This window comes from Perissodus microlepis, chromosome 1 (genome assembly GCF_051167445.1).
Source record: "Perissodus microlepis isolate ML-2025 ecotype Zambia chromosome 1, ASM5116744v1, whole genome shotgun sequence".
Taxonomy (NCBI): domain Eukaryota; kingdom Metazoa; phylum Chordata; class Actinopteri; order Cichliformes; family Cichlidae; genus Perissodus; species Perissodus microlepis.
Genome location: NC_140461.1, coordinates 39,697,709 through 39,715,703, shown reverse-complemented (window position 1 = coordinate 39,715,703; position 17,995 = coordinate 39,697,709). Strand labels below are relative to the sequence as shown.

The following is a 17,995-nucleotide window of genomic DNA, read 5'->3' as shown; positions in this document are numbered from 1 at the left end:
AGAAAATATGCATACATACACTATGATCATTATATTAAGAAGATGTGTTTACTATATGTGGACAGTGAAATGTGAGATAACTTACCTGTAAACAGTGGAAGCTGAGAATGAATCTGGTTCACATAGACCTGCCCAGATGCCTGAACTTTAACAACCTGTCATTTTGCAGAAAGACACATTTTAGACACACCAGGATTTGCAAATTCTTATTGGTGAGAAAAAGCACAAAATTTTGCGAGATCTGGATTTTTTTCAGACACAAGGAGTAATGATGATGTTTTTATGCCTGCAGCTTACCACAGAATTGCTGCCTAAGGCCAAAGTTACAGTTCTGAGGCAAGTCTTTGTGTCACTTAGCCCGCACTTGACCAGATCCACCAGCACAGTGTAGGACAAACCATTACTGTCCTGCAGCGCACATCAAAACAAAACATGTAATCAGTCACCAAAAAAAAATAAAAAAATTGGAACTTTGCATTAGATACGTTACACTACACATGTATGTACTCAAATCATATTATTATATTAGCATATTATTTTCTGATGGTGCATCCGGTTTAAGATGCTGCTGTTATGTGTATGTGGAGAAGGACTAGCAGTGAATATCACCTTAGCTAGAACATAGGAGCAATCGCCATGAAATGTGTAGACTTTTCCATCAAAGGTGTTAATATGAGCTCCTCCTTTGACAGAACAGATTCCTGGACAGTTTGTCTCTGTACAACTCCACTGACTGCTTTCACATACACTGTCAAGACACACACACATTTCATTTACGTATTAAAAATTATTAATATGGTCAAATATTCATATAACTGCTTTAGTAACACACTGCATTACATTTTTCTACTATGTCTTAAAATAAACTCACTAACTTTTGTGAAAGTTTAAAAAGGTAAAATTGTCACATAAATGTACAAACTGTAAATGTGAGGAGACTGCTAAAACATTCTTACTTGCAGTACCTCCAACGTACACAATAATTTTGTGGGAGATTGTAATTGTGTAACTTAGAAATGGATTTAACACTTAATCATCCTATCAAAGGTACTCTTAGATTCATGTCTTTACCATTTCTAGTATCACATACACAATAAAAATGTTTTATTTCCATTTTTTTTAACACTGCAACAAAGTGGCACAAATTCATTTTACCAGGATCCACAGTGGTGCGAGTAGGACTCTCCTGGCTTGTAGATTTCGTTGTTGTGCAGACATGGACACTGAGAGACTGCGATACATCCGCTGTTACCAATGTCATCAAAGACCATCCCTGAGAAAGAGAGGCAAAAAATATATATTTTTTTATATATATCCATAGGTCCCTCATCCTATTCATGTAACCCCTTCCACCAGGGTTACTTGCATAGTAGCATTCCAACAACGCCCTGTTTTCATCTCTTGCCCAACTTCCAGTGGGCTACTGGAACTTCTTGTTCCAGTAGCCCACTTCTCGTCAGGGTGCCCTGGTTCCTCAACACCTGACGTGGACCTTGTTGATCCGGGCGACGTCCGAGCTGGCATGCCTTCATATTTATCTATTTAAAACAGGCCTGACCCGGATCCGGCATCAAGCTGGCACTTCTGACTGAGTGGTGTCATGGCAGAATGTATGTCAACCAGATGTGCGCCAGGTCTGGCAATGACGTCACTGTTTATGTGATGGCATGCCATATCTGGCCCGATTATGGTTTGGTTTATGTGGCCCAGGCCCATAGAAAACAGCTCTGGCCGGGATCTGGCATCAAGCTGGCACTTCTGACCGACGGTTGTTATGGCAGGGTGTATGTCAACCAGATGTGGGCCAGGTCTGGCAATGATGGCACTATTTATGTTTCTATTTTCCCATTTTAGTTAGAAGACCCAAATGCCATGTTGCAATACTATACTACTATGGTAGCCAACGTTTCAAATGCAGGTTTGACAGATTTGTGAGTGTACACTTTATCCAAAACCTAGTGAGGGTTTACTCATCTATACCAGCAGGTGGTTGTAGCTCAGGTGGTAGAGCAGGTCACCTATTGATCGGAAGGTTAGTAGTTCGATCCCTGGCTCCTCCAGTCTGCATGTCGTGGGTGTGGATGTAGTTAGGAAGCACTCAGTTAAGAGAAAGTGTGTGGTTGGGTGAATGCGGCATGTTGTCTAGAGCACTTTGAGTAATCTGAGACATGTGAAAAATGTTATACAAGGATCACTGTCCGAACAGTACTCCACACATGGGCCAGCAAAGGGCCACCAGTGTGTCTGCAACTGGCCATGTGCTGGCCCATGTGTAGGCCACCTCTGGCAAACCGGATCTGGGCCCCCAAAGGGCCGTCATTCTTTGTGGTATGTAGGTCATGTGTAAGCAAATTGTGTGGGCCAGATCCGGACCATACCAATTTTGCTATTTGGGAAAGGTCTCAAATATCACTACATGTAGGGGGTTTTTTGGGTTTTTTTTTACTGTTGTCATCCCCTTCTCTCTTCTGGTCCACTTGTCAACCAATCAACATTTGGCAGAATGCAAAGTAGTGTGTGGTCGAAACTCTCTCCCCTCTCTGTCCTACTGAAATCGTGTCTGCTGATGGACACAATTGTGGGACCATAAAACAATCTTTATCTGTTGGATATGTGTGGTACATTGTATTTCAAGTTCCCAGTCAGAATATTTATCTGGAATGCCACCTCAACTCAGAAAATCCAAAAACTCAAAAAAAAAATAAAATAAAATAAAAAATTGGAGCAACCCTACCAACCCTGAGTTAAAAATCAAAGATGGTGGCAGTGAACATAAACAGTGGTGAAACTTTTAATCTGTACTGCCACTGCTATCTAATTGTGACTTGCTAAATAATCCATACACAGAGTGCTGATCAGGTTCTATCATAAATGTGATACCATGGTGTTTTTAAGCACAAAAGAGGTATTATGCTATATTGCTAGTGATGCATGAATGGCTCAATCCAAGAAGCAAAACAAATCCTGCTTTTTTTTTATCTTCTGACTTCATTAAAGGGATGTGCTGACTCAGGAGCAACGTGGCTCCCGAGTTCCGACATCTGAGATCCGAATTATGCAGTTTTAGTTTTGTGTGAACAACCTGGCCGCGATTGCCCAGAATACTTTGCAATTGTTTTCTCTCTGAGAGACAGAAAGCAAGAGATGGAGTGCAAAAGGAGTGTGGATATACCAGCAGGGCAGCTGCAGCCATCATGACAGTGGCTGTCACATGTCTGGCTGGCCTGAGGGGTGGAACAGCTGTCAGGACATGAACTGCTACATTCCAAGAACACCATGTTGTATGGACATTTCTTGTCTGTGGACAAAAGTTTTTCAATGTCAATTAAAGAATTTTGCAAAGTATAAGGAAAAAAACACTGCCTATGATGGAGACCCAGAACTGTAAATGTTGCACCCTTACAGCAAAATGTATCGTTCCTCCATTCTTGGGGTTTGCCACCTGCATGGATGCACTGTCTGGAGAACTCTGAAAGTGTTTTGCAGAGGACAAAAGTAGTGTCGTCTGTAGAGTTGCACGTGTCCACCATACAGGCTTTACTAAAGGATTCCACGTCAAGAATGTTTTGGCAATCAACAAAGGGATCACTGGAGAAAGTCTGGTCACAGAATTGCTGAAAAAGAAGTCAGTCAGTTAAAAAAAATCATTTTTAGAAGCCTACAGTTTGAAGCCTCAAGGTAGCAAGGTAACATCTGTTTGAGTTTACAATAACAGTGCGTTGAAAAAGTATTCATACCCCTTGAACTTTTTCACATTTTTGTCACCTTACAACCACAAACATGTCACACTTTTCAGATTTTTATTTGCTTAAAATTTTGAAAACCGTGCATCATTTCCATACCACTGCACAATTATGAGATTCTTTGTATTGGTCTATCACAGAAAATCTTGATGAAACATTTTGGTTTGTGGTTGTAAGGTGACAACATTTCCAAAAGTTTAAGGGGTATGAGTACTATAATACTATATATATATATACTATATACTATAATACTATTAATATTGCACTGCAGCTGCCTCAGAAGTGCGGAGTATAGTAGTAAGAGTGTGTTTACTTAACCCTAACCCAGCAGACCTTCTCCCACAGACTAATTCAACCCACGAAATAATTTTTACAATCCTTCATAAACCTGTATAATAACTCTTCATTCTGTGCCAGGTGACAACATCTGTCAGGCATATGATAACACACAAATGTCTTTAATGCAGCTATTGTTCTTAGATTTATACTGTGTTATAATGCATTTATATTATTGATTTGCACTGATTTGCACTACTCTCTTAAATAGTCTCTGTCTTACTGTTACTGTTTTGCTTTTACTTAAATTCATTTTTACTTTTCTTTGTATTTTTAATCACAGGTGTATATATAACATGTTGCACTGTTTCACAGTGGCACTCTTACTTTAACCTTGATGTTTATTTGTTGTTTTCTGTAGACTGTATAAATAGTATAACTACTTGTCATCACAATAACAGTTTTAGTGAAGATAGCATTAGTTAAACTACAAGAATGTCTGTAAGATATAAAGAACTTAATGACCTCTAATTTCCTGCTTCTCAATTCAGATAGAAACTAGTTCACACACAGTGCAGTAAGAGTACTGACAGGGTAAAGAATCAGATAACATATTTCTCCAATACCAGCTTATCTTCATTGGCTCCCTGTTAAATCCAGAGTCAAATTTAAAATTGAATCTTCCCTTTGCTATCCTGCATTGGGCCTAGGCTGCTGGTGGCTTTCCATGATACACTGTTTCTTCACTCACCTCTTTTACCCATTATGTTTTTATAATAATAATGGATTGCATTTATATAGCGCTTTTCAAGGCACCCAAAGCGCTTTACAATTCCACTATTCATTCACTCTCACATTCACACACTGGTGGAGGCAGCTACGGTTGTAGCCACAGCTGCCCTGTGGCAGACTGACAGAAGCGAGGCTGCCATATCGCACCATCGGCCCCTCTGGCCAACACCAGTAGGCGGTAGGTGAAGTGTCTTGCCCAAGGACGGGACAGAGAGCATGGGGATCGAGCCCATCAAACCCGGCGACCTTCCGGTTACAGATGCGCTTCCCAACCCCCTGAGCCACGGTCGCCCCCAAATATTTATACACCAATCTTCATTTAATCATTAGTCATTATTCATCTCTGGCCCTCTTACACAGTGTGTCTTTATGTCGTCTTCTGCCCCTCACCCCCAAGGTGAGGCCGGATGACTGACCCTGCTAATGGTTTCTTCCTGTTAAAAAGGGAGCTTTTTCTTCTCACTGTCACCAAGTACTTGCTCTCAGGCAGTCATCTGATTATTGGAGTTTCTCCATATTACTGTAGGCTCTTAAACTTACAATATAAAGCACCTATTGATTTTGTATAATTAAAACTGAATTTAATTTAACAGTGTTGAAAATGAGAAATAGTGAAGACTCACCTTATCACCACAGCTCGGGACTGGGTTGTTGTCAGTCTCCTCACAGTACTCTGTGGGGCCATTTATCTTCCAGGTCTCAGCATAGTCCACCACAGACAGTGGGGTTCCTGTAGTACAGCACAGTCACAATAAAATGATCATTAAGCTTATTGGGGGGCTTCTTCATTACGTATTCTATTTCATAATGAACCAAAAAGGTCACAGGTCTGCATCTAGACTTTCAGTACAGAACTATGCTATTTAAAAATGTGGAAAATTATGCTAATTGGATGACAGCATATGTTGCTCCAAATCTAATAAATATAATTCAGTATTATAGGGGCCCTCGTAGATGTGTAAGCTAAGACGTTTCCAATGTGCACTAATCCCCATGTAGCCAAGATTTTTTCAAAAAGAAATTCACTTTTTTTTTTTCATCAAACCCAAGCATTTCAGGATCCTTTAAAATTGCATTTATGGATGCAGCAACTAATGGTGGTCAGTGACAAATGGTTTTGAAAACCCATGCAATCATTTCTGCTACACAATTATGCCTATTTTCAGTGTGCACGCTTTTGAAAAGGGGCTGAAGACCGCAACTATTCCATATTGTTGACTGTCATTTGTGCACAGAGAATTGTTGAACTATTTGCCTTTGTAGTCTTTCATAGAGTGGAGCTCCTCCCTGTCTTTACTTCTGAATGACTGTGAACTTTTTTGAAAAGTTGTTGCTAACATTAAAAGAAATATTACCAGTGGTGTTCTCTCAGGACAAGCAAGGTGAACAGTGACTGACTTGTCAAATCTAGAGATCATTAAAAGGGACAAAAAAAAGGCTATTTCTCTCCTCTCTCTCAGCTTATTCCATGCTCACAAAGTGTAACGTCTCTGCCTTATGAGCATGTCCATCTTGCTTAAGGATACTTGATCTCCACAACTTGAGAGTGGGGCAACGTCCCCCCCCTTGTGTACCCTGTAATTACGTGCAATTTGCAGGCAACAAGTCATTCTTTCTGCAGGAAACAATGACACAATTATAGACTGTAAGACCTGCGACTAAAGTGCGGGTAACCTGTAGGAAATGTGTTAATCAATACTTAATACTTATTTTATTAGTCTTTCTTTAGTCACCTAAATACAATAAAAATTATACAAAAATTGGCATTCACATGTATTTACAGTTTTTGTATTTATAAGAATAGTTTATTCAAACAACACCTTAAAATAAATGTATAAAAAGCATAAAAATAATTGTTCCACCTAGTTTGTTTACTTTATTTCAAAAAAGGTTATTTGTTCATTTTTAGGTGTGTAGAAATGACAACCATTTCATTTATATATTTTTTATGTAATACTAGTGTAATTTCCCGATGCAACACAGTATTTTATTTTATTTCATATAGTATGTTATTTTATTTTATTTTATCTTATTCTATGCTATTGTTTTTCTTATTTTTTGCTGCTTGTAACTTTGTACTGTCCCCTTTCTGCCATGACCAAACAAATTTCCCAAGTGTGGGACTAATAAAGGTTTATCTTATCTTATCCTATATGTCACCCTAATCATTCTTTTCAAAAAAAAGATTTTCTTGTTTTATTTTATTTTCTTGTTTGGTTTTCTCTCAAAATGGTTTTCCTCCTGATTATTTCATTGTAGGATCTGGAAGGACTGTGAAGCGGAACAGCAGCGTTATCAGTAGGTGTGGTTTTCCAAGCTAATGGTCTGGAATGTTTTTCCCCTGTTTGTAAAATGCTAAAACTTTATGTACATGTCTTTGCTTTGTTTAAAAAATGATAATAACTGGACCTTAACTATACTCAGACATTTCAACACAGCTTTAAACAGACTGAATGTGTTTAATTTGTCTTTCTTCTTTTAGAGACTGCCCTTGATCACTTAATGCACAGGTACAAATGTATTGTGAAAAGACACCAGAAGCTGTGAAACTGTTCAAGAGACACTTAAGTATGACAGTGTGAACAAGACAACCCTGTCACATATATCACTGTTGAGGTACAGTGAGTGCAATACATTAAAAAAATATATATATTTAGGAAGTTATTGCACTATCTGTCTTGCTGTCTTGTAAAATATTATACACAAAAGCCATGTCCACACTTTTTCATTTTTAACAGTCTGAGGTCATTTTTGGACATTTGTTCACAAAGTAAAAGACATTTTCCAAACTGAAAAGAAAAAAAAACTTGCAAATATCATGTGTTTCAGAGTGTAAGTATTGTTTTGTCTGCTAATGTATTTCTAAAGCTAATATTTTAAGGGTTAAGGAATAGTTTCATGTCCTTGTTTTTAATTAAAGTTTAATGAAAACAACTCACATTGTTTCCATTATTATAGGCACAGACGAGCCTATGCTAGCCTATGCTATGACTGTAAATATCAATGTATGATTTCAAATAAGAAATGAAGAAAAGTGTTTATCTATGTATCATTTTATATGTAATATATAAAGAGAGTTGAATAATGAAGCATCCATTAGGCACAAAACTACTTATGTAATCAGTACTTACTGAGTAAGTAATACTTACTCAGTATTTACTTAGCAGGATTCTTAAAATTACTTACAGTACAATTTACACCTCTTTCCCTGTAAAATACATAGAAGTTAGACGAGATTATGTGACTCCAAAATACACCCCGCACCCCAGAAAGTACAGGGTACGGTGTAATTCTAAAAAAAAAAAAAAAAAATGCAAAAACCTGACTTGTTGGATGCAAACTACACGTAATTACAGGGCACTTACACCTTATTCACTCCATAATAAGGCCTGGGCCCCAGAAAGTATGGGGTACTTGCGATGTAATTGTGTCATTGTTTTCTGCAAAACCCTGACTTGTTGCCTGCAAATTGTACGTAATTACAGGGTACATGCACGTTATTTGCAGTTTGTGTTATAATAACTACAGACTACATTAGACTACCTCCTGAAATATTACAATTATCTTACCATCATTCAGGAATTCATTGGATATGCCATCAAAGTTTCCACACAGTCCACATGTCTGAGTCCGATATTTCTCATCTATTTCAATCTGTGAAGATAATCAATTACACAATAGGTAACTGGCAAAAACACAAGACAGGACAATATTAATTGAACTCCAATATATGGCATTCTTTCCTTGTAATCCATTAAAAGGTTAAAATAGGACATTCACATGACAATTTGTCTGCATTCTGAGATCATCTGAATAGCAGGATCTAAACAATGATTTGTGACCTCAAAAGATTTAGAAAGCTGGTATAAAATTGAAAACGAGAACAAACAGCTTGTAGAACTAAGGGGTCATATATAGATAAGAATCGGAAGGAGCATATTTGGAGGCGACGTCCCTCTCCTCAAATCCTGATAATTTATCTCCAATAAACAGTCAGTCAGATAATTTATTTTTGTATGTGAGAGAAGGCTTCATACATCAAGGGAGTCGTCCAGGTTCCAGATTGCCTTTATTCCCAGATTAGCTTCAACAGAGATACTAGATGCGGTCCCCTTGACAGTCACTCCTGATTTACTGAATGGAAGAGATTCCCTGGTGCAAACAAAGAGTGATATTTTAAAAATGAGTGTAAAAATTAAAACAAATTCACATTACCCTTGTACTGCTGCTCTTTAGTTATACAAATCAGTCATTAACAGACCAGACAGACCCCTAACCCCAATGCCACAGAATATTACTAGGGCTTTGTTTGAGCATTTGAAACAAGATAGTGTCCTATGGAGGGATATTGTAGATTTTCAGGTTGCAGCGGATGCTTACATTTAGGTTGAGTGCTGCTGTCATTAAAGCAGAATAAATCTCATATTAAGATGGTACAATGCTGAAAATGTAAACAGATACAATTGGACCTACGTTTGATATTGGATTCTGACTCCTGCACCCCCCTGAATATATAGTAGTTAAAGTTACTGAAATATTCTTGGAAAAATGTCAGTATAGTTGATAGGTCTTTCCCGAACTTACATCTTGCCATTGACAAGCACTGAGTTGTTAGAGAGCTCCACCTCAGATCCTTCCAGCATCATGATGATTTTGCTGATTGTGGGGATGTTGTTAACTAAGCGCCGCCGCATCTGGATATTAAAGTTTTCATAGCTGCCCTTGCATTGTATTGCAAGGACATGGTTACAACTCGAATTCAGCTGGAAGAAATCGCCATCAAAGGTTTTGAAGTGATAGTATCCCCAAGTTGTGCACACTCGGCCAATGTGGGATGCATTAGCTATAAAATTAATAAATTAATAAATTACAAATTCTTTTTGAGAAATCGTTTTAAATTTACATGAAGACCTGAAGAAAAAATAACCATATTGGACATTTGCAAACTTACCTGAAGTCATGGTCAGTGTGTTTGTAGAAGGAGCAGTGGTCACTGTAGTAAAGACAAAAAAAGGTATTTATTAATTTAGATGTAGGAAATTAGAAATTTCATAGGATAATAGTATCAACTGACAATTCACTGATATTAAACTCCAATACTCAAACTGAAGATTGCCAAGACAGTTAACTGTTGCAGATATCCCAGATCCGTATGTACTCTTTAACACCAGAAATTGCTTCAGTAGATTTAACCAAGATTGTCTGCAGCAAACTGCATTACAGTTTCTAATTAATATGCCTTAATTAGCTGAAGTGTTGAAGCTATGAAATAAATTCTATATAAACCAACCCAAGCATGATATAATGTATCTAAATTTACATCATCAATTGGGATTCACATGAATGATTAAAGTAAATATGACTCTCTGTCCTCTTCCCAATATCTTATAGCACATCCATTGAGTGTGAAATTATAATATTTCCAGCACATCATTTACCATTCTGAGTAAGTGAGTCGACTATCAGCGTCAGATAGATGAGCCATGATATCAATTCAAGCCCTTTGGCCCCCATGTTGGTCAGGAGGACTAACACTACAGACGATAGGATTCACCTGGGGAACAAGCTCCTTTATAATGCGCCTCTGAAGGTGGAGCTACATTGCATCATATTTCATATTGAAGCAAATCATCAAGTATGTTTACTCAGCAAACATCATCCCCACCACCATACCGAGCAGCTTCTTCACTCTATATACTTCCAACTAACTATATAAAAACAGGAGGTTCTGATGTTTACAGTCCTGGCATTGCTTGACTTTCAGTGCACTAAGACATGAACAAGCCAGAAAACAGAGGGGAAACCGAATTGGTCTAACGGTTTAAATAGTTTATCTGTGCTATTTGGTTAACAACTAAAATAATTATCTGGTATTGAAAAAGTCAGTTCTGACATGAAACAAGTTAAACTAAGCTTAACAACACCTGGAATACAATACTGATCCATGCTTTGCTCCTAACATTAACCCAATCACCCAAACATCTAATACAGAATATACATTCTAAACTGCATAATGTAGATGCACCTTTTTAGAAGTAGTAGCATTCTCGCTGATACAACTGTTTTTGGAATGTCTGTAGATAAGAAAATTTAATTACTGGTGCCATACATTTTGCCATCATATACAGCTCAGTCCATATCTTTCGAAAATGACTCATTTTAGTCATTTTTGTCTCTGGACACCACCGAGAATTTGAATCAGACAATAAAGGTATGACTAAAGTACAGACCTTAAATCAAGTGAAGGTTGTTCGAGAATTATTTGGACAGATAAAATCAAGGGTGGGAAGAGAAAACTATGGAAAAGAAAAAGCACAGCTTATAATCTTAAATCTACCACATCAGTTTTCAAAACATAGTGAAGGTAAAATTAAGGCACAGACATGTGGAACTGCATCATTGGTCTCTATTGATGATTTGAGTGCTGTTAGAAGTAGGAGGGTGAAATCTCCGCTCAGATTCAGCCAAATGCTCCAAGACCGATTGGGCAGTGCTTCATAGTGCAAAATATGTTCCCAACATATATTCCAAAAGTAACCCAAAAGTTCTTAAAGCAAATAAATAGGATATGCTTCAACAGAAAATGCAGAGATGAGTTCTTTATGGTACTTTCTGCACTAGTGTGTGCAAGTAAACATTTAGCCCAGCTAACAGTGGAAGATAAAGGTAAGTCCTTCGCTAGTAATGAAAGCTAGAAGACTGCACCACATTTTGTTTTATGATAAATCGGTACACAGTTTTGTCATGGATATACAACATGTCAACTGACCCCTGGACAGCTGGCTGTCCACATACTGTCTGATTTGAATCATCCTATATAGAGGTCCATCTGTCTCAAACAGGTTATAAAACAACAGTACACAGATCAAAAATAGAGTTTTCTTTCAAGAAAACACTTAACAGTCAAATGTAATGGTTGCTGTTTTTATAGTCAAAATGTTATTTTTCAAATTTTTACAGTGTTGAGGGCAGCAGTTGCCAATTTAAATTTAGATCAGTGATGCTGTTCACTTTTTACTGGCTAGGGCTTGGAATGCTGTTCTGATGGCTCATGTAATATCTCCTTAGATGATGTTCATGTCAATTGGTTAAATCCACAGATAACAGTGAACCTCATAACAGCAGTAGCATCAGTCACCTGGTCACATGCAGAAAAAAAATCTGCAGCAGTAGTAGTAATACATTGTAAGAAGGGTGGGATTTCTCAGGTGGAGGAATATCTGGTGTAGAGCTGCAGCATAGGTCACTTTGAAATAAGCCAAAATTTATTAATTTTATATTTTTGCTGTCAACCTCATTAAATAATGTTTTAATGACATTGGAAGTTTTAATAGCCTATTAAGCCTGCTGAATTTTACCAGGGAATTTTAAATAAACTTTATCACCCACATGTTTCTGAATAACAACTTTTTATGGTAGTAAATAATAGCAAACCTTACTATGTTGCACTTTCAGTGATTTTTTATCAGTGGGTTTTTCAGTTTGCAAGATACTGCAATATCTAACGGTCCACACCCCTCACTTAGAAAAAAGATAACACAATATGGCACATTGTTCAGGTGCAAACATGACGAGTGTTGCTTTAAGGAGGAGAAGGATTTTGGACTTAATGTGGGAACCCTGTGTAAATAAGTGACAGTGACTCAGCTAACCCAGTCCAGGATATGCATCCTGTGGTCTATTTTTAATAAACTCACTTTCTTTTCTAACTAGAGTGTGTAGGTTGTGTCACTAGAGATGGTATTATTAAAAGTTCACATGCCATTAATTAACTCACAGAAAAAAATATGTTGTTGCATTCAGAGAATTCCTGAGAATTCCTTTTTTATTGTAATTTCAGCTGTTTATTTAGACTTTTTCTTGATAAATTTGACAGTCATTGTGATCATCTTTAAGATCCTTTTACTTCTTCTTCATATAAGGTCAGCCAGTAGTGATGTGCGGATCGATCCTGAAATATCGATTCCTCCGATACCAATCATTTATGTTCTAGAATCGATTCTCACATTAAAATATCGATATTTTAGTAATTTAGGGTAAATTTGTAGTTTATCATTAACAGGAACACAGTGGAAAGAAACTATAACATTCGGATTGTCTACATTCAAAGGAACTACTTCCTCTTCCGCCTTTCATAGTCATGTGCGAAATACGGCTGTATAAATGTCTCGCAGCCCCTTGGCGTGCGCACTCACAACAATGGCTGAGCGTAATTGTGCGGATGTATTTTACCTCCACAAACAGCTGAGACGTGGTTTGCGATACATGTGGCAAAAAAAGTGAGATGTTGTGGCCATACTTGCCAACCTTGAGACCTCAGAATTAGGGAGACATTCAAAGGGGCTGTTGGGGGGGGGGGATAAATACATTTTACAGTGTTTATTTATCGGATAAAATACGTTAAATGTCACCGTTATTATTGGCCGGCCCGGAAACAGCGGGGGTGTCCAAATTCAGAGGCTGCTTCCACCTGAGGACCCGGCCTTCGCGGTCTAAAGGAAGCCGGGTAGCACGTCACGAGCTCCCTCGGTGGAGTGAAACTCTGCCGTCTGCTCCTTGCTATCTAAAATATAACCGGGCACTGACGTAAACTCTGGACCGTCTCACACTTTGTTTAATCATTTTCTGTTTGACGTTTATTCAGCTGTGTGAAAACCCGGAGGAACCCTCCCGAGGGATTAATAAAGTTAAATTTAATTTAATCTAATCTAATAACTTTAATCTCAGCCAAACCGATTTACTCACGAACAAATACAACACTGAAAAAGCCAAACAAAAACATTTTTAAGTTATCAAAGTGACTTATATATCATGTTTAACCCGAGTGGTGAAAGACCGCGGGGGTTTGAAGACGATGTGTCGGCTCAGATATTTGAAGTTCACACAGCTACATATGTTAAAAGGTTTTTTGCGACGCAGAAAGAGAAATAAGAGTAATATTAAAACTAAGTCGCTGCCGCCATTGTTGGAAACTGGAATTGGCTGGGCCGCGCTATGAATTCTGCCATATGGTTTTTCAATTTTGTTGTCCGGGTGGAAAATCGGGAGAAATTCGGGAGAATGGTGGGGCACTGAAATTTGGGATTCTCCCAGAAAAATCGGGAGGGTTGGCATGTATGGTTGTGGCAACATCACTAACCTTGTCAAACATCTCAGAGTAAATCATATCGCAGAATATGACGAGCGTATGTTGAGACGAACTGAAGAGGAGGAGAGGGACAGGTGCTGCTGGGGCGAGACAGACGTCTCTCACGGAGTCCTTTAGTGCTGCAGGAGGGCAACGTGTTCAAATAGCACAACTTCAGGTTTTTTATTTCTATATGATGAACTCTGCATTATTAAGTGATAAGAACAAGTAATCTGATGTCCTGTACTCATTACGATGCTATAATTTGAGATACAATAAATAAAATAAGTTTTTGTACAAAGTATCGGATCAGTATCGTCGATACCACCCTGAATATTACTTGGTATCGGATCGGAAAGGAAATCAGTGGTATCGCACATCACTATCAGCCAGACATGAGTATATTGAAGCTCTTATACTGAAGCTCTTCTTTTAATTGTTTCTGTCATTGTTTATTTATTTTTGTTAATCTAGATAAAGTGAATAAAGTCATTTTGTGTTGGCTCCCTCTGTTGTAGAGTATTGCTTCCTGTTCCTGTTACAACACACATTGGTGTTTTCGTGTTGTTTATCTGTGTTGCCAATTTAATTACTGTTCGGACTACTAAAAACTCCCTGAAAAGCCAGTCCAAAGTGTTGCAGCAAGACAGGGACTAGAAGGAGAGAGCATATTTCTCCTGTTTTGGCTTCCCTTCATTGGCTTCCTGTTAAGTCCAGAATTGAATTCAAAATCCTGCTCCTCACATACAAGGTCTTAAATAATCAGGCCCCATCTTATCTTAATGACCTTGTAGTACCATATCACCCTATTAGAGCACTTCGCTCTCGCTCTGCAGGCCTACTTGTTGTTCCTAGAGTATTTAAAAGTAGAATGGGAGGCAGAGCCTTCAGTTTTCAGGCCCCTCTTCTGTGGAACCAGCTTCCAGTTTGGATTCGGGAGACAGACACTATCTCTACTTTTAAGATTAGGCTTCAAACTTTCCTTTTTGCTAAAGCATATAGTTAGGGCTGGACCAGGTGACCCTGAATCCTCCGTTGGTTATGCTGCATTAGGTGTACTCTCTGGGGGATTCCCATGATGCATTGAGTATTTCTCCTTCTGTCACCTTCCTCACTCACTATATGCTAATAGACCTCTCTGCATTTAATCATTACTTGTTAATATTTGGCTCTCTTCCACAGTATGTCTTATGTTCTGTCTTCCTACCCTCATCCCAACTGGTAGCAGCAGATGGGCCTGGTTCTGCTCGAGGTTTCTTTTATTGTGATCTCTGTTACAGTGTTACTGTTTTTTAAGAGACATGTTTTCATTGTGCTGCATGAAAGACATTGAGTGTGTATTGTGGGGGTTAGTCACCAGAGCTGGAGAGTGAGTTATTCAGGAGAACTCTCCACAGCATTAACTGCCCTGTGACTGTACCACCTTAATAAACTATGGTTAAGGCAAATCGTCTTGTGCTTAAGAGTCTACGTGTAAGTTACAGAATATATGTTCAGTGCAGATAGATATATAGTGTATGTAGTTATATAGGTATACATGTCATCCAAAAATCCACAACATTCCCTCCTGTGATACCTAGAGGTACCACATCAAAAACCCCATGAACAAAGAAAAACAAAAATCATGAACACTAATCCACACAACACACACATAATACAAAGATGGGTTATATGGCATCATATGTGAAATTGAAAATAATACAATTAAACAATTAATTCCCAGTGTTGGACTTCAACTTGGTCAGCAAGCAAGCAATTTATTTATATAGCACTTTCAGAACAGTTCTGTACACTTGACATGCCAGAAATGATAAATTGAATAAGTTTAAGAAAATAAAGATGAAAAAAGATCATAATTAAAATGACATTTAAAATAATAAAATTAGCACAAATAGCAAAAACATAAAATAGTATAAAATGATAATTAGAATTACATATAAAACAATAAAATCAGCACATTAGATTAAAACAATAAAATCAGCACATTAGATTAAAACAATAAAATCAGGGTCATACTGTGTCATATGTCAAGGAGTAAAAATGTGTTTTAAGTCGTGTTTTAGAATGTTAAAACTGAACTCTAGAATATACAGGCAACCAATGGATTGAAGCAAGGATGGGAGTTATGTGTTCTCTTTTATGAGTTCTGGTTAAAAGTCGTGCAGCAGCACTTTGGACTCCAAAATATAGTGTATTACAGTAATCCAAACGAGATGAAATAAAAGCATGGATTACTATTTCAAAATGCGGCCTAAAAACTGGACTTGACAGTAGCCCTAATATGATTGTCCAGTTGAAAATCACTGTCCATCTTGGTCAGGTGCAGCTTCTTTTTCTAAACAAATTTCTTAGTGTGGGCTATGAAATGTCACTTCAATGTTGACAGTTTCTGCAGTCAGCTTCAAGCTTTACTCAACTTGTTTCCCCCTTTCAGTCTCATATTTCAACCACTTTATGAGCCAGAGAAAAGTTTCTCTTGGTGCTTCTTGACTGCTGGATCTTGCATAGCTCCGAAGAATACTAGAGACAACTTGGTCCTGCTCTTGATTTAGCTCAGTGTCTGCGATGGATAGCAGTTGATCTTGCACATTCCATCATTTAGGAGCGGGTTTTGGCACTGGATCGCTCCACATGGGCTGTAGGATCTGCACTAGATTCAAGGGCTGTTGGATGTGTCATTGTTTGGCTGTCTGGAGCAGTCTGTTTCACTTCGTTGTCCCCTCACACCCGTGATCAGATTGCCGGCAGCTGCTCCAGGACCTCTGCATCTCTGTCTGTTATTCAGATGCTGTTTCTACCTGTAGAAAAATATCCTTGCAGACTGCATTAGTTGTGTTCACAGTTCCCACTGTACCTTTACAGGCACTTTATGAGTACTTATCTATGGACCTCTGTGAGTATCCCATGTAGTGTTGCTTTAGTCCTGTTAGTTCGTGACTGCATGCACCTTAGTACCAAAGTTAGTATTTGTACCCAATCGACCTACTCATCACTCTCCTTAGCAACGTCACCAACTGCTTTATTTGGTGAAGGACTTTGAAATGTTTGTCCCAAAAGCTGTTATAGATAGAAAACTTTACTACATACCTCCTAAACTGATAGCTACGTAAAGAAAAGTAAAGCTGCCACAAGAGTACCTAGAGTAGCTCACTTAGCTAGCTTGTCTTTATTTAGCTGTTAAGCTGTCAGTTTCCTGGTGACCTGGACATTTAATCACAGTCACAGCACTAGGGAGCTTTAGGGCAACTACTTGCTGAGTACTTGCCTCTTTGTTCCTAAATACTATTAAGGCACATGTCACATATATATGCTGAATTTGGATAAACATTAAATCTGTTACATGCTGCTAATTCATAATTCATCATTAGTACTTTTAGCTCTAGATGTTGTGTTGCTGGCTGAATGGCTGATCAAACTCCCACTCCTCTATAACAGCAGAATCTGAATTTCAAAGCCAAGTTAGATAATGCCACATAGACCTCACAGTTCTTCAAGTTGGCAGTAGTTAAACCATCACTAAAAAGACCATCTCCTGACCAAGTGGTCCTAGCCAACTATAGGCCAATCTCCAACATTCTTTTTATCTCAAAAATCTCAACTGCAGCAGTTGTAAAAAAGCCACGTAAACATCTGCAAAGGAAATGGTTAATTTAAAGATATTCAGTCAGGTTTCAGAGCTCATCACAGTACAGAAACAGCTTTGGTGAAAGTTAAAAATTATCTTCTTAAGGCTTCTGACCATGGATTCATCCCCATGTTCGATACTGTTGACCATTATATGTTATTAGAGTGATCAGAGCATCCTGCAGGCATTACAGATACTGCCCTGCAGTGGTTCAAATCAGACTCCAGTTTGTTAATGCAAACACAGAATCCCCTCACACACACATGACTAGCCATTGAGCTTCACAAGGTCCTACTCCAGGACCAGTTCTGTTTACATTACACATGCCTCCTTTAGGTAACACCACATAAGGCACAACATACCTCTGCAATACTGATGACACCCTCCATCTCATCTATCCATGAGAGGTTCACTGACAACACACACCAGTCA

At 38.2% G+C, this 17,995-nt stretch overlaps 1 protein-coding gene across 1 annotated transcript in view; it reads right to left on the bottom strand.

Moving 5' to 3' along the window:
- Positions 1 to 10,346, bottom strand: part of LOC146394270 (uncharacterized) — a 62,686-nt gene extending 52,340 nt beyond the window's left edge. Inside the window, exons 1-12 of the mRNA XM_084923505.1 lie at positions 10,250 to 10,346; positions 9,763 to 9,804; positions 9,396 to 9,654; positions 8,849 to 8,963; positions 8,381 to 8,465; positions 5,435 to 5,541; positions 3,404 to 3,614; positions 3,173 to 3,298; positions 1,156 to 1,273; positions 610 to 748; positions 298 to 408; positions 86 to 155 (exon numbers count right to left, since the gene is read on the bottom strand). Coding sequence (XP_084779631.1) covers positions 86 to 155; positions 298 to 408; positions 610 to 748; positions 1,156 to 1,273; positions 3,173 to 3,298; positions 3,404 to 3,614; positions 5,435 to 5,541; positions 8,381 to 8,465; positions 8,849 to 8,963; positions 9,396 to 9,654; positions 9,763 to 9,804; positions 10,250 to 10,325 — 1,459 coding nt within the window. The 5' untranslated portion in view covers positions 10,326 to 10,346. The remainder of the gene's footprint in view (positions 1 to 85; positions 156 to 297; positions 409 to 609; positions 749 to 1,155; positions 1,274 to 3,172; positions 3,299 to 3,403; positions 3,615 to 5,434; positions 5,542 to 8,380; positions 8,466 to 8,848; positions 8,964 to 9,395; positions 9,655 to 9,762; positions 9,805 to 10,249) is intronic.
- Positions 10,347 to 17,995: the final 7,649 nt, after the last annotated feature.